Source organism: Argiope bruennichi, chromosome 10, assembly GCF_947563725.1.
Source record: "Argiope bruennichi chromosome 10, qqArgBrue1.1, whole genome shotgun sequence".
Classification (NCBI taxonomy): Eukaryota; Metazoa; Arthropoda; class Arachnida; order Araneae; family Araneidae; genus Argiope; species Argiope bruennichi.
The window spans coordinates 21645221-21667059 of record NC_079160.1 but is presented as its reverse complement, the minus strand read 5'-3'; the positions used below and the strand labels follow the sequence as shown (position 1 = coordinate 21667059).

General features: G+C 29.0%; 1 protein-coding gene across 2 annotated transcripts in view; it reads left to right on the top strand.

The window, feature by feature from the left end:
- LOC129988957 (achaete-scute complex protein T8-like) overlaps positions 1 to 21839 on the top strand; it is a 58037-nt gene that overhangs the window by 12772 nt on the left and 23426 nt on the right. For both annotated transcript variants that reach the window (XM_056097251.1, XM_056097252.1), the window contains exon 3: positions 9653 to 9883. In XM_056097251.1, coding sequence (XP_055953226.1) covers positions 9653 to 9880 — 228 coding nt within the window. In that variant the 3' untranslated portion in view covers positions 9881 to 9883. The remainder of the gene's footprint in view (positions 1 to 9652; positions 9884 to 21839) is intronic.

Below are 21839 nucleotides of genomic sequence, written 5' to 3'. Positions count from 1 at the left end.
GAAATTTTCCTCTCATCGAAATAGTCAAAATATAGACTTGTTATAAAGTAATCCCTATGCATTTAATAACAAGTTACATGGAAAAACGAATCGTGTTACTACTTAGCGAAAGCTTTGGCACCCGGTAAGTTAGAAACAGGAGTAAATTCATTTTTTACGAACTCTTTGGGAATAATACCTTATTAAATTAAATCAGTAACTTAATTTAATTTATAGAAATTTAAAGAACGAAATTTTATTTTGCATTGAATTATTAATCCTCTATGTAGAGCTTTAAAATTCAAATGAATTTGATATTTTGGCACAGAAATTCGAAAAATTAATTGTTTTTGATTGAGAGTTTAAATCTATACTTATAATAAAGCTCAATGTGTGTGTGTGTGTGTGTTGGCGCTCTACAGGTCAGGTCATTTCACATACAGCTATCAAATTTGGTACATGTATACCTTAGAGGTCGGGAATGTGCACCTGGGGTCCCTTTTTTTGAAATTTTAATTAGAATTTTAATTATTAATTAAAAACTAACTTTCCCGCCAAAAAAATCTTCCATTTTCCCCACCGCCAACTTTCCCGCCAAAAAAATCTTCCATTTCCGCCACCGCCAAATGAGTAAGGTTTCAGATTTTTTTTCTCCCAACAGTAATGAGGCTAGGGTTAACATTATTCGGCGCATTATTTCAAACGATTCTGTTTATTTTCTTAATGTTTGATGCATTTAAAATTAAACATTGTTAATGAATCGATCCTTCAGAATCATTCTGAAGTACTTTTGAATTAAAATAAAACAGAATAAAGGAAATTAAAAATTTCTAATCCGCATAGCGTTACCCCAACTGGCGTAGAAAAAAAATCACGTATGTGCGTTACGTAACTGGCGTTGAAAATTCACGCATGCGCTTTGTGTTCTGATTGTTGTCATGACAACCATTATCAGCAGATGATTTAAATTATTTTTAGGTTCGTTGCTTGCTTTTGTAAAGAAAGTGTATTTATGTTAGTTATATATTTTTTGTATATGCTTATAGTTTTAAGTACATCGTTTTTTAAGTAATTTTTTTAAACCTGTTTTAGACCGATTATTTTGAATGATTCATTTTATTTTCTTAGTGTTTGATGCATTTAAAGTTAAACATTGTTAATTAATCGATCTGCTCATGATAATCTAAGAAAATTTTGCTGACAAATTCTTGAGATATTACGTAAATTAAAAAAGATATTCTTTAGTGCCCATAAAGTTTAAACGCTGAGTGACTCTATTTTCATTAATCAGATTATAAAAAAAATGCTTTGTTTCAGTAAAAAATATTATTATATTAATTGCAGATTAATTCTTTCCACTTTAATTTAAAGCATAAATTCTACGTGTGCTAACAGAAAATGAGAGAGATACATATTACGTTATGACTGAAGGCCTTTATAATATTATGAATAAATTGTATGACAATCAAAATTTGAAGTTATAAAATATTTTGATGAAGAAGCTATTAAAGTAGGAATTGCATAAAATATTTAATTATTAAAATTTTAACGAACATTAAGATTGGCGAACCGGCTGGTCGCCAAAGGCGGCTAGTAATAACTAAAGCAGAGAAGTGCTCTCACCCCAACTTTTTGATCTATTTACACAAATGGGCTCGTTTTATGTTTAACTTCGTTCTATAATGAATAAAATCGAGACGGACTTTTGAATTTCTACCCTTAAGTAAGCTTTTTGAATATTATTTATATAATCTGAATCCGGAACTACAATTTGGAAATCAATACCATCTAACATTCACATAACAGTAGCTTATTGCGTTTCTCTTTAATCGTCATAAAATGCATGAATGAAAATACTGACTGGCAATTTTTCCCAGGATAGATTTGATCTAAAATTTGATATGAATCTATTGTGTGGTTTCAAAGACCACAACGTAAATTTTACTCAACAAGGTTGCTTCGTGTTTTCATTATCACGTTCACGGACAGACTTACAAAGTTTTAGAAATTGTATATTCAGATTTTCAGAAGCATAAAACTCATGACTAAATATTCATCTTAAACTCTAAATGGAATGCTTTGGAGATTGTAACACTCTATTTTTGTCTATTTTGAATACGGCAAAGCAAAAACAAATGTATTTTAGTACTAAAATAATGTACATTTAATTATTAATTAATAATGTATAATATTTAACACTGAAATACTGCAAAACTTCTTTTGTACTATTAATATAAATCCAATTTATCAACAATGTTTTAAATAATTAAGACAACACTAAAGATGTCTAAATTTTGCCATATTAATCTGGTTTCATTAGAAAATTAGCTGAATGGTCTCTCCAAAATTTTCTTGCATACTCTCTAATAAACGTTTCATGCCAGAGAACGCCTGACATAGCATTGGCATACAACAGTTACGAAATATTAACTTTTGACGTGAATTTAGCATTTTTTCTGAATTTATTAAGTCATCCTTGGAGAGTTTTTTGATGATTAATCCGTAGTATACGTTAAATGTATCCAAACATTGAATTTGTATTTTAGATACGTTTTTCTGAACTGATTGAAACCAAAAATTCGACATGAAACTACACTTGTAATCATAAAATCTCATACTAATTTGATATATTTAAGTCACTGCGTTTTCGAATGATCGCGTTTGCGTGCTTTTGAAAATGCAGACTTTTTGTTAGTTTCGGCTAAAAATATGACAGGCGTCTACACATTGAATGTTAAATTTGTGCACCGAATTTTAGCTATCTAGCTCTCTTAGTTTTGTGATTGTCATGTTAATTTATATTAGAATAGCCGGACAGAACGGACTTTACTTAAAATTTGATGGAAATCTGCAGATCTGATGTATAGACCGTATAACAAATTTCACCCATCTAGTTCAAAGAGTTTTTAAACTATCTTTGTCACAGACAGACAGATGGACATTTTCCAAAAATGTGTTTTCGAACTCAGGGAGATCTAAAACCTGGAAATCCGTCAAAATCTCGAATTCGAATTTTTTGAATGATTACTATACTTTCTCTGTACCACGTATAAGAGAAAAATATAAAAGAATTTTATTCTAACATTAATTTATTCAACAACCAACTCGATTTTAAAACAATACAGTAGTCATTCATTGCAAAGTCGTGCGCTTATAACATGCGATTACTTATTTCGTGGTGATCAATTGTTTCATAACAGTAATAGAAAGACTTACACCCATTCCATTTGATTAATCGTTTCTTGCGGTTAAAAATATGACAAAGGACGCAATAGAAGGTTACGTAATTGATATTTGAATACATGTATTGTTATCTTCACACATCTGAAGTATGCTTAAAAAAAGTTTAGTATAGTAATCACCGCCGATGTTACATTTTAATGTTTTAAATTTTCCCCTTTTAATCTTCCGAAACAAAAGAAAAATATTTAATGCGTTATATTTGAGTATAGATCTGAACATGATGGCTCAGAACTGTAGCTAATTAAATGACTACAATATGGGTCATGGTCCTTAAACCGAATCAAAGATCTGACTCAAATTTCGGACTGAATCTATCACTAGAAGATGTGTTTTACTAACTATAAGTACTATGAAACTATAAAAAAGGCCGTCTTTTCAAGCATTTATTTAATATGCGTCTGAGTATTCATACTGAATAGAAATCTAAGCATTCTTAATTGTTGTATTTTTGGTTGAGCTTTGTCATTTACATCTGGGAAAATTGTTATCCTAAGTGTAATTAATTCATTTACTTTATAGAATATCAAATTATTTCATCAAATAACTGATTAAATTAGCTAAGGATTATAATAAATTAATAATTACAAGATGATATTTTATGTCGTTTTAAATTTGCAGCTTAACAGTCTTTTGAATTTGGAGCTTTCATTTAAATCACCTCTATATCGCATTAGAATAAGTACTACAAAAAATATTGTCATCAAAATTTATTAAACTATAGAATGCAAGCGAGTTCGCGTTTTAACTGACTTGTTCTGTTATTTTATTCAGAGTATTCATTTATGCCTTTTTTATTGGGGTTATAATACAGAAAAAACTTTTAAATATTTTTTTGAAATCGTATAAATATAAAATCAGTATAAAATATTAAATGTTCAGTTATCAATTACAACAAACATACATATAAATGCATGTGTTATTATTCTATCTGACGGAAATCTACCGTTTCCTCTTATCTACCGTGAAGTAGGTGACTCACCACTTTTGGATTACGACTTATCAAGAGGATAAAATGTTCGCACTTTATCTAAAACTAATAAATGAAGATGGTTCTCTTTAACTTCGGAAGGTTGCGTAACATCCATTATCAAGCTTGCTTTTTTTCTGTCGTTATTCTGAATATCAATTAAAAATAGAAAAAAAAATGATATTTAAAACAAAATTATACGGAGCAAATATTCTAAATTTCTACCTGGCAGCTCCAGATATTGCAGGTTAAATTGAAGAAAAAAAAAAAAAGAAAGAATGTTAAAAACCAGTCACTTAGCTGATTTCCTTTATCCAAGCCTAGAAATTAAGAAAAAGGAGTCCTGTTCAAAAGAATAACGGTGCAAATTTTCATTAATGAAAGAAAGCTCATTCTTTATTGAGGATAAACTAAGAATTTTAAAAAGTTTTTTCAATCATGAACTGAAAAAAAAATCCCTTGCTTATCATCTCTACTCAATTTTTTTTTATATATATATTTTATGTACCTTTACATTTTGGAGAATTTTATACTTTGTATTTTAGTTTGGAGACGAAAATAGAATTTGCACTTTGAATGTACTCTGTCAATATTAGGGTCCGAATTTGATAGAAAAGTACATCATTCCAAATTTATTCATCTAATTTGTTGCTATTATTATCATTATTATTAATATTTTTTGAGTACCATGTTCACATACTAATAAACAGTCTAACATTTTTTATGGATATAAAATGATAGTGATAAAGGTATAAATCAACTTTTGCCCATCTAATTTGTTATATTTTCAAGCCATCATGGAAACTTGCAGACAGACAGCCGTTCATTGATAATCAGAACTGTCATTGGGTAGAAACAATTCATTCAAATTTCATTCATCTATGTCTTCTATTTTAAAATTACCGCCTTCATATGCAAACAGAATTCCAGGCATAGTTTTTTTTTTTTTTTTTTTTTTTTTTTTTTTTTTAAATCTTGAATGTTAACATTGTGGGATTTTTAGTAATGAAGACTGTTAATAATTTAGTAATAAAGGACCACCACTCACCTATTTCTTCACCGTGAATATTTTAAGGTCTTTCATAGAAACGTAGCGCTCACCTCCATTGAATCGTTCATCCGATTTGGTCAGAAAACTTCGTATTTTTCTGTGATTTTCACTTGGATTTGTATTCCTATCATTAAGAAAGCGGATGGGTGAGTATCACTCACAAGCGACTTTCAAAGCATTTTAAACGCTAAACATTTACAAATGCCGGCGTCCTGGCATAGGGGTAGCGCGTCTTCCCCGTGATCTGGGCTTCCCGGACTCGAGTCCCGGTTTGGACACGGTTGTTCTTTCGTTGTTCTATCTGTGAGATGTGTGAATGTGCCCTCCTGTAAAAAAAGGTTGTGCAAGCGAATGAGTGATGCGTGAGTCGCAAAGTCGTACTCTTGGCCCTAGTTGGCGCTACTAAGAAACAAGAGACCCCCCCCCCCTACACACACACACACACCAGCTTAAATCGCTATCTTCGTAACAGCGGACTTGTCCATGGCAAGTGCCATAAGAAACAGCAACATTTACGAATAACTTCTGTTGTTTGCTAATGAGTCAGCTGCGTGGATGCGCATCTGTGAAATTACGAACGCAGCAGTTCAACTGCAAAAGTTTTGAAACTTAGTTTCTGAATCCCCCTCGTATCTTTATTCATTAATAAATTTGCCCCAAAATTCAAATAGAATTTACAGTTTTAGTATAAGAATAATTCCTTTTTCCAATTCTTATTAACTGATTATGATACACCGGCAGATAGGCATAATTAAATTTTTTATTTAATAGGATTATATCGGATTTTAATAGGATTTAAGTTTTTTATCCGCGGAACCAGAATTCTATAACTTGTCTAAAATGTCGAAGAATTTTATTATTATTATTATTACGATAGTGATCTCGCATACTTCGTATACAAGAAAGTAAATATCTTTCCATCTAAAAGAAGGTGTCTTGCAACTTCTGTGTATCATAATCTGCATATTTAAATTGCAACCCGTATTTAGCTCCAATATTTTTTCTTGGTAAACATTTTTGTAACTTTTAAAGAGTCTCGTCGCTCGAAAATTCTTATTGTTTCCGAATAAACATGAATAAACTTCTCAAGAAAGGACTAAACCGCTTTCAGATCTGATTTGAAATTTTAAATAGATCTCCAATTCTTATGCTAAAGCCATGTGCTAAATTGCATCCTTTGAGATTGTTGAATTTTCGTGTTCCCGCATAGACAGACGTAATCCTAAAGATCGTTGCTCCAGATTTCAAACGTGAAATTCATCGAAATCTCAAAACGAATTCTTTTGAAGATAACAACAATTCTTTTTATTCCCTGTTTATGATTTTAAAAAAGTTAAAAAGTAGAAAAATCAATATATGATAATATATTGTTTGAGAGAGTCAAAGGAACTGCATTTTCAATATATAAAAGTTGAAGGCAAATAAAAAATTTAAGGAATTTATTCCCAAATCAATTATAATTTGCAACAATTTATCAAATTTTGGATTGAATTATTGTCAAAGTGATTAAGTTCTATCTTAAATAGCATCGATAGTTTAATTTTTAAGTTTTAGCTTATTATTATAAGACAACAACTAATAAATTGATTCGAATATAATTTCAAACAAAACACCTTTTAGGTGTAAAATTCTTTGTGCTTAAATATTGCCAACATGAGAATTCTTAAATGAATTCCAAATGTTGCGAATAAAACCTTGAAGTAAGATCACTTGGAGTTTCTCTGTTATTGACAGATACATTAGATTTGATAGATAATGGTCGTGCACATGAAATCACTGTCTTTAAATCTATGTCAGGTTTGAACCTCGAACGCTTTTAAAGGTGATAAATGATCAAATTACCAATCGGTAATGCAGCTTTTATAACCATGTCACTATCAATCAAATAAAATTTTTTAGACTTTTACTGCTTGTATTGACCAACAGAATACATTGCCAAAAAAGAAAGGTCTTATTTTTAGGAGAAATATTTGTATATCAAGCGATTTTAAGCAAGGATATCATCATAACAAAGGGCTTTATAAAATTATTAAATTTTTAAACAGGAAAAAATAAAATGTATTGATATTTACAACGAAACATCAAAATTAATTCAATCTTGTCACCAATAATATAAATTTATTCAAAATACCTTGTCATTCTTTTTTTTTAACTATACCTCAATTTTATTGTATTTTTAGTAGTACTAATATTATATATTTATAAACAATTTAATTGGATTATATTTAAGATAATTTTTTATAAAAATTTGCGAAAAAAAATTATCTTCTTTTTTGGAACCTACAGTTACAATGTGTTTTTTTTTTTTAATTTTATTGCTATTTACCTAGTTTAGCTCTATTATTTATGTAATTGAATTTTCAGAGACAGGCAATTTTACATATAAATTTAATTATTCAGTGTAGACCTCAAAATAAATAATAATTTTAAGACTTTTCTCACTAGATCTTTAAAAATTTTATTTCCTTGGTCTTTTAATTCGAATTTCAAAATTTATCTAAAGATGTCTTAAAATTTTCATGAATTTTTTCGATAAAAATTCGCTTAAGTGATTTTTTTTTATTTATTAATTAAATTAAGCCATCATCCAGAAGTACATTTTTGAAATAATTTTTTAATTGAAGTGTCAGTTGAAACAAAATCATCTTTTCTGGTTTTACAATGCACTTATCTACGGATACCAACTTCTATGTGTTTCATCAAAGACTATCATTAAAGAGCCAGAGAAAGTCGCTATTTTTTTATATGAATATGAATAGTTCGCTTAACTCTTCAAGAAAACTTAACTTTTGTTAACTTTTCTTTCGCTCTAACTAAAAACTCTATAAGCCAGTGGAAGTGGCCCAAAATTTATAATCTTTATACTACGGAACTAAGTACAAAAACAACAAGTTACGAAAGTATATGAGAAAGACAAGGGAGAGCGTTTTCTTTGGTTTTAAAAAATATGAGTGATTGGCAAGGGGAAGTTATTTTGTTCTTGGTTGTGATAGCTGGCATTGTTTAAAACAGAAAAGAAAGCTGTTTCAATAAATAAAATCAATTCAGCAAAATTGATCTATTGTCGAATACCGCGTAGGGTGAAAGTAGCACGTGTGTGAAAGAAAGGTCGAAAAGATGAGATCTCATTACAAATAACGTTCTTTTTAAATCAAAACTTATAATTAAAAAGGATGTTTTAGTGCGTCACAGACTTTCAAATACGGTGGATCTTTGTGAAATTAGTTTTCGAACCTAGAAAGACCCAATCGCTTCTAATACAAGAACTAATATTACTTTAAGAAGTAATATTTACTTTTTTTGCATCGATTACATGCTTATGTTAATTTAGTTTCACATTGCCATGATATTACTTCTTAAAGTAATATCATATACAGAAATAAAAAAATTAAGAATGAAATTAATTCTTTTAAAATTCTATTATTGTATATGTAGATGGTATTCTGGCTATTTAGATGGTATTATGTATTTTTTTTTTCATAATAATAAACAAAAATAGAAAAAAGAAAAAACAAATCTTATAATTAAGTTTTAAAATTTCAATTTATAAGTCATTTTTTTAAATTATAAATGGAAACTCAAATTGACTGCGCGGTCAGATTTTTACTTCCATTTAAATCAATTATATTAGGTTCTTTTTTGAAGTAACATGAACTGTTTAGGAGCGGAATTTTATATTTTAGTTTCGAATTTTATATATAATTTTGAATTTTAATCAAACTCTTCGTTAGAGTTCCCTTTCTCTAGTTTGTACGCCAGCTGAATGCCGTTTGAACCTCGAATCAGATTTAGTGCGTCACAGACTTTCAAATACGGTGGATCTTTGTGAAATTAGTTTTCGAACCTAGAAAGACCCAATCGCTTCTAATACAAGGACTATTTATTCAAAATTATGAGGACTACAGCCTCATAATTTTGAATAGCGTTCAGATTATTAGGAAGACACTTGGAACAGCTGGATAGTGAGTGCCATGCCCTCCTACACGGCTAGCCTACCACCATCGTGTTCCAATGCCGAGATCTTAGCACCGTGCAAAGAACCCCGCCCCTCTTTTTCCCAATCCGGAAATCGTCCTTATTGTTTGCTTAATTGAAAAGATTTAAATTTAAATAAATCTAAAAGTTATTAATATACTTGAATAGATTTATTCTTATACACAACTGTAATTATTCTGTGCAGTAAAATTGTCTATTCTGTAGAAAAGTTGTTTATTTTCATAGTTTTTTCTACTGCCTTAAGATACATAATAACGCGTATTATGTTATCCGAGAACTTATATAATCTTTTACGCGCAGTTAACTAGAGTTGTCACTGGCTGTAATTTCCAAAAAAATGTGAGGCTATCATAGTTCTGTTGCGCATGTTTCTCACATTGTTTGAAACGGATTAACAGATCCTGCATCTCTTACAGGTTGAAACCCTGAGATCAGCCATCGATTACATACGGCAACTGCGACAGATCCTCCGACAACCCCCGGAGCCTTCCTACTACTACCCGCCTCAGCAGAGGCTGCCTCAGGACATGGGCTACAGGTGCGATTTCGGATGCCCCTGCAATGATGGAATACCCGAGTACATGTTTGAAGACAGTACGGAAATAATTCTGCCCTATGCACCTCAGGATACGTACGTCATGTAAAAAGTGAGTAAACTCTTTTCTGAAAATCAAATTTTTGGAATGGCTTAATGTCTTTGGCCCTACGATTTTATCCGTCAGTGATCTTGGATTAATACTAGCGCATAGCGAAAATGAAATGAAGAAATTTCTATTTGATTTAAAACGAAATGTTGATATTTTTGTTTTGTTTTGTTTTAAATAATCAGCAGAAATGGTTATCTTGAAATTTTCTCTTTAATAAATGTACTTGTATACTATTAACCGCTTACCATTGGTTACGCCACAATATTTACGGAGAAGTCTAATAATAATAATCTTTGGGAGTATTTTTTGTTGTTGTTGTTGTCAAGAGCTGGGAAGTGGCTATTTCTGAAGTACTAGAAAACCGAATATATATTTTTGACTCCTCTTTTTTTTTTTTTCCCCCCGATAGACTGAAAATAACATAAGGCAGACAGCTACAATTGAAATCACACGATCACATACTAAATTTTATATGATGAGATATCAATTATCAAAGAAAATTTCAATTCTTCCGGATGTTGACATTTTTTATACAAGAAAAAAGTAAAGACATTCATCAGATATGCATTAGAAAGTTCAACCTATCTTAACTGGCATAAGAGACAAATTTTAGCCCACAGAAGCCTATAATTGGAAGTATCTGAGAGACGAGATATCTCGTCGGTAGCATTGAAAGTGTTAAATCATTGCGTTTTTGAGTAATCGCGTAAGCATGCTTGTGAAAGTACAAAACGACAGACGTCAGCCCTTTAATAGATGTGGTTGAAAATTTGAAACCATTGAACATCTATCAAAGAAAATTCGATAAGGAATATATTTTAGATGCTAAAACTGTGAAATAAATTTCATTTACCTAAGTTGTTATGTTTTAAAATTATTTCGTAAAATAAAACCTACAGTATTCAATTTCTTGACGGATTTGGTTTCAAATTTGAAGCGTATTTACATTTTTGATATTAAATCCACGTACATTATTTTATCCATCTAGTATTAATATCGTTTTGCAGTTATTGTATTATCTAAAATTCGAACAGTTAGACAGACAGTCTTCCTTTGAATGGACATCTACAAATTTGATGTAAAACTATATATCAAATTTCATCCATCTTGTTCAAAGCGTTTTTGTGTTATAATGAACAAAAGCAGAAGAACGGACAGACAGGCATGATTCCAAAAATGTGTTTTTCGGGCTCGTGGAGGTCTGAAGAGTGGAGATTCGTCAAAATCTCGAGCTCGAATTCGTTAACTCAGCCTTTCTTTCCATTTTTCTTTTTTCCTCCAACAATACTTTCTATTCATAAAAGAGAAAGTAAAAATGCAATTATAAAATGAATTTAATAAATAAGGAAAACTTTAACTTCTTGCTTTTAATTTCACATGGAATTTCACTTCTTTCGATTCGTCTAATATAAATTAAGTTACCAAATTTCATGCTTTTAGATATATGTTATGTTGATATTCAAGTTTATTTTTCTCTGGTTGTCTACCTATAAGTAGCGTCTTGTAGAAATCCAAGCACATATGAATAGAATGTTGCGAAATTTTCATTCTATAATTGAAATAAATGATATTGTCATAAAAAGTTAACCATGATTTTAAATATTTTTTTCGCCCGTAAAATATGCTACAGGAAATATTCCACTACAGTTGGCCACATTGAAAGGAAAGATTTGCAGCAAGTACTCAGATATATTATTAAACGGAATATTTTTTAAAAATTATTTTTTCATTGCGTCTATTTACATTCCTTTCAGAAAAAAAAAAAGATAAAATATCAATTCATCTGCTATCTGCTTATTGCATTCAAGAAAAGCATCAAAACTGACATTTATATCTGAACAGCAAAATAAAATGAATATATACCATCTCATTATTAAAAGTCACCTTTTTAATATAACAAGACTGATTTTACTATTTGGAGACATTATTTATTTATTAACACTTTATATTATCTATTCACCCTCCAAACTTTCACATTACGTCGGTGAAAGAATGTTCACCCTTAATGTGTATCAAGTTCTTACACATGATGGTATAGAGCAGTATGATCAAATTTTAAATCCCAGATCCCAGATTTGTTTGTTTGTTTGTATAATTATTTATTTGTTGCCTCATTACATGCTTATTTTTACAATTAATGAGTATTTTCATCTACTATTACTCTGAGAAATCTATATCTTTATAAATCTTTCTATCTTGAAAGGCAATTTCTCTTGTCTTTCTGCGAGTGCCTTTTCTTATAAACTTTTGAACTAAACAATGATGTTACGATTTGAAGTCAATTCTTGATCACGTGTTATGGATGAAGTGCGCCGCGCCTAATTTATTTAGAAATTCTTTCACGTCTTGCAATAACGAAATATGCATATCGTCACATTTCAGCGCACGTCAATGGATTCTTTTAGATGGCATATGCCTTGCTACTAAGACATTACGTGATCGATACCCTTGCTTTTGTTTTATTTCACGTTCGATTCTTACAACCATTCTCATATATATATTTTTTAATTTAAAAAAAACAGCGCTTTTAAAAAATCCTATTCTAGCCAGTGTATTTCTAAAAAAGGTTAAGTTCTTATGACTGTCATAAAATTTTAATGATGCATAAAAAAGCTCATTTAATTCATAATTTTAATTTTTTTTATAAATATGAAAATCTAGCATAAAATGTGTCTAATTTTTATGAAATGTATTGCTATAGAATTGACAAATAATGAAGTTTCATTACTGGGCCATATATCTTTTACGAATGTGCATGTTGTCATATAGATTAGAACAAAAATCAAATGTTTATATTCTAATAAAAATCTGTACTAATAATAAAGATGAATGTGTGTTTTTGATGCTCAACTGAATAGGCCAGTAGACTTAAAGCTACCAAATTTGGTGAAAATATAGTTTAAGAGACAAAAATTTCTATTGCGGATCACTTTTGTAAAGTTTTTAGTTAAATTTTAACCAATTAAAAAATTAAAAGTCAATTTTACTTTTTCACCGTAACTTCTTCAAAATATTACAGCACTATTACGAGTTTTAAATCATTTAAAAATTCAAAAATAAATTTTTTTGCCCAACCTCGAACTGATATTCAAAAATATTTTAAGTAAATTTTACGACAAAATATTTCGTTGTTGTAATACTCATTGAAACTTTATACGTTTTTATTATTGCCACAAATATTGCATCCTAGTTTTTTTCCCCATTATTACTAATGCTTTTTATCTGATGTTAAATAGGTTTTTGTTTAATATATGCCTTTAATAAAATTTTTGTAATATGTTTCACTCACAAATAGCATTTAACTTCAGATGTAGTTGAAGATCCGTTCTATACTAAAGTTCAAATTTTAGGTGAAATGATAGAAATAAATAGAAAGGTGCAAGACTTTTTAAATTCATAAAGATATTTTAATTAAAAAAATAAATTCAAAATGATTGTTTAATCTTTTTCGCTCTAGACTTTATGCTTAGCTATATGCAATCTCACCACACATTATTTCGATATTTAAAAAATTATTCCTTAGTTTCGCAATTTTTGTTTCGTAACTCATTAGGGATAACATGTCACTTTTAAATTTACTTAATGCATTTAATTGGAATTCTTAGATGTTTGCTTTTAAAAAATTGATTTTATCTAAAAGTGTAAAAAAAATGTGTTGTAAAATTGTAAGAAACACTGTAAGAAAATTGTGAAAATAGGAATTTAAAAATATCGAACAATTTAACTAAATTTTTTTGATCATTTTAAAACTGGAATTAAAATTTAATCACTTTTTCAATAAAAAATATTAAAACTAAAATTATTTGAGTTTTTTCAAAAATCCTAAGATATTTTTCAATGAAATACGATAAAAAGAAAATTGATTTTTTTTTCTTAATGATCAATTTTATTTTGAAACTGAAAGCTTTTAATGTAGAGAGAAAAAATAACATAGCGTAAAACAAAAAGTACTTTCCGATATAGAAATAACCGTTTTATTTTTAATCACAATTTTTTTTTTTTTTTTTTTTTTTTTGTTTAAAAATGCAATAATGTTTGCTTAATAGTGCAAACATAAATTTGTTTAAAAATTTAAACAACTACAATGAAAAGGCGTATGAAAACCTCATAAAAACTTATCTAAAATATTTTGTTTTTAGGAAATTTTTAATGATATGCAAAATCTACATAGACCTAATTGGCCTCACTAACTGAATGAAAATAAATTGTTTTCACCGTATTTAATATATTTATGGACAAACATTGAATTTTTAAAAACATGATTATTTTTTAGACTGTCAGAAGTGAATTAAACTCATTGAAGACTCTTGGTGCTAAACATTTTGGGGCCAATTTGGGCCTTTAAATGAAATGTGCATATATTTATATGACACATTAGCATATGTACATTTCAACGTTTTAATCAATACGCTTTACAAATATAAAATTTAATCATCATAATTAGATTTTTACTATTAATAATTATTGTTATTTTATTTCTATAATTAGTTTAATTAATCTTTTCTGATAATTAAAGACCTTTGATTTGAATTTTTATTTTAAGAATTTGTTAAGTGAAGCAAAATTATTATTAAGAAGAAATAAATAACAATTATTTTTTACACAATGTTTCATAATTCGAAAAATTCAAAAAAAAGTTTAAATTTTAAAAACGTTAATCCTTTAAAAAATCTGTGTCTCGCGAGATTCTTTCAGTCCAATAGCTTTAACAGCGCCTTCTCTTTAATTTGCCTCAGAAACTAGCATGTTATCTCTAAAATGGATGATGTAAAAAGCGTTACAGCTGCAATGTGAAGTTTATGTCATAAAATGCAACATTTTACGTGGGAAATAAATATTGGACTTAGAAATACAAAATCTGATATTATTTATTCTTCAATAATAAATGCTCACTTAAAAAGGATTTTTAAAAAATTGTTTTTGCATTTTTAATAAATTAATTTTAATAAAAATCGAAATCATCATTAATGTCAACTTTTTTTTTTCTCAATAGCAACGGACCATATTATCGTTTAAAAACTTTAAAACCATATTAAAACATAAAAAATTTAACCTTTTTGTGATATTAGTTTAATTTCTGCACAATTTTATTTCTCTAATATTGAAAGCATTTGAAAAATTCAAACCAATTTCATTGTTTCATCAAATTTTTACTATTATGTTTGCTAGTTTTAACCCTATGAGCCATAACTCGCCCGAGATCGCCCCGTCCAACAGGAGCCTGACTCAGGCGCTTTGAGGCGTTTAAGTGAATTCAAGGGGTGAAAGGTATTTTGCGACGAGCGCACCATATGCTCGATATGGGGGGCCCGCTAACCTTGACATTGATTGATGAGCGGCTTTTCAAGTCTACTATGCTTGCGAAGGAAAAGGACATTTCCGATAGAAACTAAGGGGGATGAAACATTATTTATCAGTTAAGTAGAACTAAATTTAATGTTTGGATTTTTTTTTAAACATTTTATTACGATTGCCATAAGTTTTTCAGTTTTTTTTAATGCGTAAGATATCAAATTTTTTAATATGTTTATCAATTAAAAAATCTATTTTATTCCTCTTTCTTCACATCGACTTTTCAAAATTTATTGCATTATCAAAAAACGTCAATTAGATATTTAATAGAAATTTCCACAATTACTGTTTCTTTCTTCACCTTTTTACAATTTTAGGAAAAAAATATGGTGACTGTTAACTTTAAATCAATTGCTGCATAAAATTTAGAAATAAAGTAAAATTCGATGCACTCAATTTCAATTTTGAAGAAACTTCTGTGAAAATAATTGAAAAATCATGAACCGATTGATAAATGTTTACATACGTGTGAAAAGTACAAATAATCTTAACATATTTATTACCTTATTTGTCAAAACTTCTCAGTTTTATACAAATGCAAAAATGTTACTGTTTGAAATAAAATTTATTATGTTTTAATTGTGGAATTAAATAAAAAATTATTAATTTTAATTCAAAGTCTAATTTGAATTGATGTAAAAATCCTACATGTACTAGAATTTTTTATGAGAATAAATAAAATGATCATTTGAGGAGCCGATAATGATAATTTTTGTTTTTCTGTGAAATATCGCCAGAGTTCTCTCCCCCCCCCGTCCAATTATGTACTTTATGTACTAACAAGAAAGTAGATTTTTTTTTTAAAGCAAAAAAAAAAAAAGTAGATTTGTGTTAAGATACTCTTCGCGATCATCTTTACTGAATTAGTTTTTCAGGGAATTAAATATACAATGCAGAAAGGAAGAGATTTTTAGAAACCGCATTCGTTATTACTATTGATATTTGGTAATTTAAAATGTTTTCAATTTCATACTGGCAAAATAATAAATTTTAAAGATACATTTTTTTTAACCTTTTTATTAGATTCCTTTCAGTTTTTCGAGCCACCAACACCTTATTTAATATTGCATCTACAAAGTTTGTAAAAATATTTTGGGTAAGTTAAAAAGCAAATAAAAGTATTCTTAATTTTCTTTAATAAATAAATTTAAATATTTTATTAATAATTATAAAATTAAAAAAGCTTGAATTTTCAAGATTTTTCCATTCTTTGAAGACTTTATGATAATTTTCATATGCCTTTTAAAGGTTTAAAAAATAATTTAATTTTCATATGCTTTATAAAGGTTTAAAGAAACTTAAATTGCAGTGCAGAGTTAAAATTGTAAATCATAATTTTCTTAATGTCCATCTAAGAGTATGCTTTATTCAGTTCAATAAAATAATTTTCATTTGATAAAAAATGATTGAAATACAATATCTGAATTTAAGATACACATTTTTGAAAGGTAATTAAAAAGAATGTAGTTCTAAGTCATAAAATTATTACGTGACATTTTTTTATACATCTAATTATGATATTAACATTCTGGGTCCTATTAACTCTTATCTCACTGCTAATAATTTTTTTTGAGAAACAAAAACGGAACATAAAAAGCATTTTATTAATCGATGCTCAATGAAATGTTATAAAAAATTCATGAATACCTATTTATCTCTGATAAAATAATAATTATAAACTAATGAAAAATAATTACTAATTTATTGATTTCAACATTAATTATTCACATATATGATAAAGCAAGTATTGCCTCTTTCCGAAATATAAATGTCAAATAAAAATGGAAATATAATAAAAAAAAATCTTCTGTTATAATTTACTAAAGGAAATAAAGCAACGATAGCTTTAACATAAACTAGTTAAGGCAAATTTAAAATGCATACATTTGATGGCCGTTAATATTGAAGGAAGAAAAATGTTTCTAGCAGAGCGTGGTTTCGATCCACGGACCTCTGGGTTATGGGCCCAGCACGCTTCCACTGCGCCACTCTGCTCTGGTTAACGTTTACCTCTTTATCAATACAACCTAAACGTAACGGATTTCTGCAGCAGAATCGATAAAGAGGAAGGGAGCACCGAAGCAGAGTGGCGCAGTGGAAGCGTGCTGGGCCCATAACCCAGAGGTCCGTGGATCGAAACCACGCTCTGCTAAAAACGTTTTTTCTCTTCCTTTTTAATATAGATTGTAGCCCAGTACTGTTAGGAAAATTTTTTGAATTCATTGTAAGAAATGCGGTGAATGGAAGCTGCTCTGCCGTTTCAATTTTATCGATTATTTAGAGTTGACGTTTTAATTTTTTTTTTTTAATTCTAGAATTGAAAAGTATAAAGTGATTACTTCTACTAAGCCTAATCAATCGTTTTTTAACCTTTATTCATCATTGAGAAATGAAATATATTCTGGAAAAAATGACATATCTTTGTAGCACAATCATCGAAGAAGTATCTTGAATAACATCAATAATCTATTATAAAGTGGCAATTTGTTTTTTGTTTTTAAATATTAGAAGTAAAAATGCAACTTATTTGAAAATTGATATTTAAAAAAAAAATTCTTACAGAAAAACTCAGAAGAATTTAATGAAATACATGGCTGTCTCTGTAATCTGGTATTTTGGCAATTCGACTCTTCCAGTAGTTCGGTATCTAAGATGGACTGATTGGGAGGTGTGGAAGAGAAAATGAATTATTTCATATGAATGTCATTAATTTTTAGAGGGCTAATTTTTAGTGGTCTTTTTATTTTAGTAGTACAAGAACCAGACAACGCTATACCGTACGAGATATAGAGTTAAAAGATAAAAATTAATTACGTGAAAAAATTCTAAAATGCTTCAATAATAAAAGTCATTCGAAATTCAATGGTAAAATTGTTACCATATATTACAGCTCCCCATAATTTGATTACAGCAATTATATAAGCTCTTTATTATATAAATTAATGCTTCTAATTATTTTATTCATGCGTAATACTTATTCCATAACTATATAATCATTAAATTACTATTCGAATTAAAGATGAAAAATTCCTGATTCTAAGCATTTTTAAAGACTCTTCCTTTGATAGTGGATATTAGTAACCTTGGGGCGACATGAATCCTCTGATTGCTTAATTTTTAAAAAATTACAATTTAGATGCGATGTTTGCAAATAAGTTCAAATATTTTTCAAACAAAATAAACTGATACTATATGTTACACGATAATAATATGATATAATAAAAATCAGTAATCGTAAAAATAAACAGACTAAACTTCGAAAATGGACTGCAATAGAAAATAGACAGCCTGCCAACACGCGGAATATACAACTGGACTGCTAATAATAGAATGTAATTCAGATTTCATGACGTTTATTTTATAATAGTCACCTCGGGCGACCAGCTGTTTCCACTAGGAATATTGGTTATATTTGTTTTCAAATTAATCGTTTCGATATAACTTCATTTGCATGATTCCGCCAAATTATTTGAAATTTTAGCGGTATTTTTTAATTAATTAAGCGGTATTTGGAAATTAAAGAAAAAATTTAAAAAAATTGCCAAAATTTAGCAAAAATTTCCATAATTATTTAATTAGTATCATTAATAATTGTATGGATTTAAACGCATTAGTATCATTCCAATTGCATGGATTTAAACGCAATTTGGTGTGTGATCTTGTGACTTTAATTGTAGTTCTATATCAAATTTCGATTTCAATAGGTCGAAAAAAAAGCTTGCACCAAACATATTCGATTACCGTGTACTTAAATATTAACCGCATACCAAGAATGAATCGCCAAATATTACACATTCGATTGAGTTAAATGTTAGATTTGCTCTATTCTTGTTTCGAATACTTCATTATGCAATCAGCATATCAATAAGACTCTAAAACAAGCGCATAAGATGACTAAAAAAATAATTCTAAAGAAACTAGGAATTCAAAATAGAGTTATTCAAAAGTAAATAGTCGAGTGCGCTGGACTCAAAGAAATTTGTTCAATATTTTTTAATTTTCTGATCTTTATCGAGCCATTTATATTTTGTTTCTAATTTTATTTTTTGGGAAGTTATAATGATTTTTTTAAAAATTGCATTATACATGTTTTCCCATTTTACATTTTTAAATGCTATTTTCTCAAATTCTAAAATTAATTCTACATTTTTCAAAGTCTAGAATTTTTATAAATTAAAATCATATGCATATTTTTTGTTCAAATTTGATGCAATAATTTTTCCATACGGTGTGCAGTTTTTTTTGAGAGGGAGGTGGACAAGATAATAAGTAATCTGTTCATTTACAAATATTCTGTAGTTGTTTTAATGCTTCATAATGCGAAATTTTTATTGAAATTAAAAAAAAAAATTTATAAATCGAATCTTAATAGTCAAAGAATTAATATAACTTATGGATAAAACTTATTTTTTGTAGTTCGGGAATTAGATAATATATTTTTTAAACTATCTGCAAAATTTTAAACAAATCTTTTGATAAGCCTTAAAATTAGAACACTTTTGCTTTGTATCTTTTTTAGAAAAAAGCAACAAAAAAAAACTATATATATTTTAAAAATTTGTAATTTAACTGGCGTATTTTAGTTTCATAGACATTTCTTGAATCTTTTTTAATGAAAAAATTAAAATATAACTATTTTATAGGGCTTTTTAAATAATTAATCCCTTATGTAGCCACATATTTTAATTTCCAGTTCATCATCTCCGAGATTCCAAATCAATCCTAGAAATGATGGATCATAATTTTCTTTATATCTCCATCCTCTCTCATTGAATTTTTTGTCCAATATACAGTGAGAACTCTTCAATGAAAGGCAATATTTCAGATTTATTATCCAAGTTCGTAACTAAACCAACCGCATAAAAACTCTTGAATATATCGACAATTTTATAATAATATTTTGAATTCTTTAGATATTATTACGAATGGTATTCTAATGCAGCTTCTGAAAAGAAGAGGTTATTTTTTATACCAAACAAGAGCATACCACATGATTTTATGTTCAACATTTTTTCCCCATCAAACTAATAACACTTAACCTTTAATCTCTAGCTTATGGGCGGTATAACTACTGTACCAGCAAAGAATTTGGATTTCGTTTCCCCACTTAAACTTTCCAGCTGAACCCTAATTACTTCATAAAATCCCCTCCCTTTTGTGTCATACCCCTTAGGATCGGGAAATTTTGTCCTTCACTTGTTGTAATCACTGTTGGCGGTAGTGAATTTTGTGACCCGTGCTTTGTCGACATTTCTTTTTAAAGTTCCTAGGGGGATATGGAATGAGTTCGCATAATTTCACTTGTGAGTAATAATCCATTGAAAACATTCTTCTTTTCCTCCGTTCCTTAATTTGGTAGTATTAGAAATAGCTCTACACAGCAGAGATCTTACACAAGAAGAAACTGTTAAATTAATGGAAGACACAAATAATGAAAACTTCGCTGATAGTGATTCAGATTTGGAGTTGGAAGAATTAAATGAGAGTTCAATTGCAGAGGATAAAGATACCAAAAAGGAAGACGCATTTGATTGGATAACTCCAACAGAAAATTTCAGCAAATCTGTAAATATTTTGCCATTTCTTGGAAAAGTTGGTTTGAATGTAAATGTCAACTGTTTTTCGAGAGAAGCTGACTTCTTTAAAATTTTCTTCACAGAAGAAGTATTGACAACGATAGTTGAAGAAACTAACAGATACGCCCAGCAGATATTAGAGCTAACACCTTAGCGGCAAATAAGAAGCACGTTTCTTCATGGAAACCAACGGATATAGATGAAATGTTAACATTTTTTGGATTATTCCTTTTAATGGGACATATCGAAAAAGATAATATATTGGAATACTGGTCAGAATTTGAGCTGACTGAAACTCCAATTTTTCGTAAGATCGTGCCTCGCGACAGATTTATACAAATTCTTAAATTCCTTCATTTTGCTAACAACAACAAAAGAGTGAAGAAAGATGCTCCTGATTACGATCGCCTTTCGAAAATGCGAAACATTTTTGAATATTTAAATAAAGTATTTAAAAATGCATATAATCCAACCGAAAATTTATCGATTGACGAAATCATTGTCAAATACAAAGGAAGGGTGCAATTTAAGCAAATATTCCAAAGAAACGAAAACAGTAGGGCATGAAAATATTTAAAATTGCTGATATGACAGGTTACACCTATGAAATGAAAGTTTACTTAGGAAAGTAAAATGTCCAGCAAAACCCTTCTACTTCTGCTTCTTACAGCCTAGTCCATAAAATGGCAGAATGCATAAAAAATAAAGGCCACAAACTCTTTGCGGCAATTACTTTTCATCCCCAGAATTATTTAGAGATCTTCTAAAATATTGTTACGAACCTGTGATGCGGCTTCCCAGCATAGCTGGTTCCACAGGTGGACCCAGAGCTTGACGACGAATTTGGCGACTTTGGCACCAAAATAGATTATACCCGAAACATCGAATTTTCCCGATCCGTCGAGTAGGAACGGAGATACGCCTCGAACGTTCCTGATTGGTTGAGAGGCGTCTAGCCCCGCCTCTTGAGACCTATAAAAGGAAGCAGCCGCAGCTGCCGAGCAGTCGTGAACCGGAGCGGTGATTTG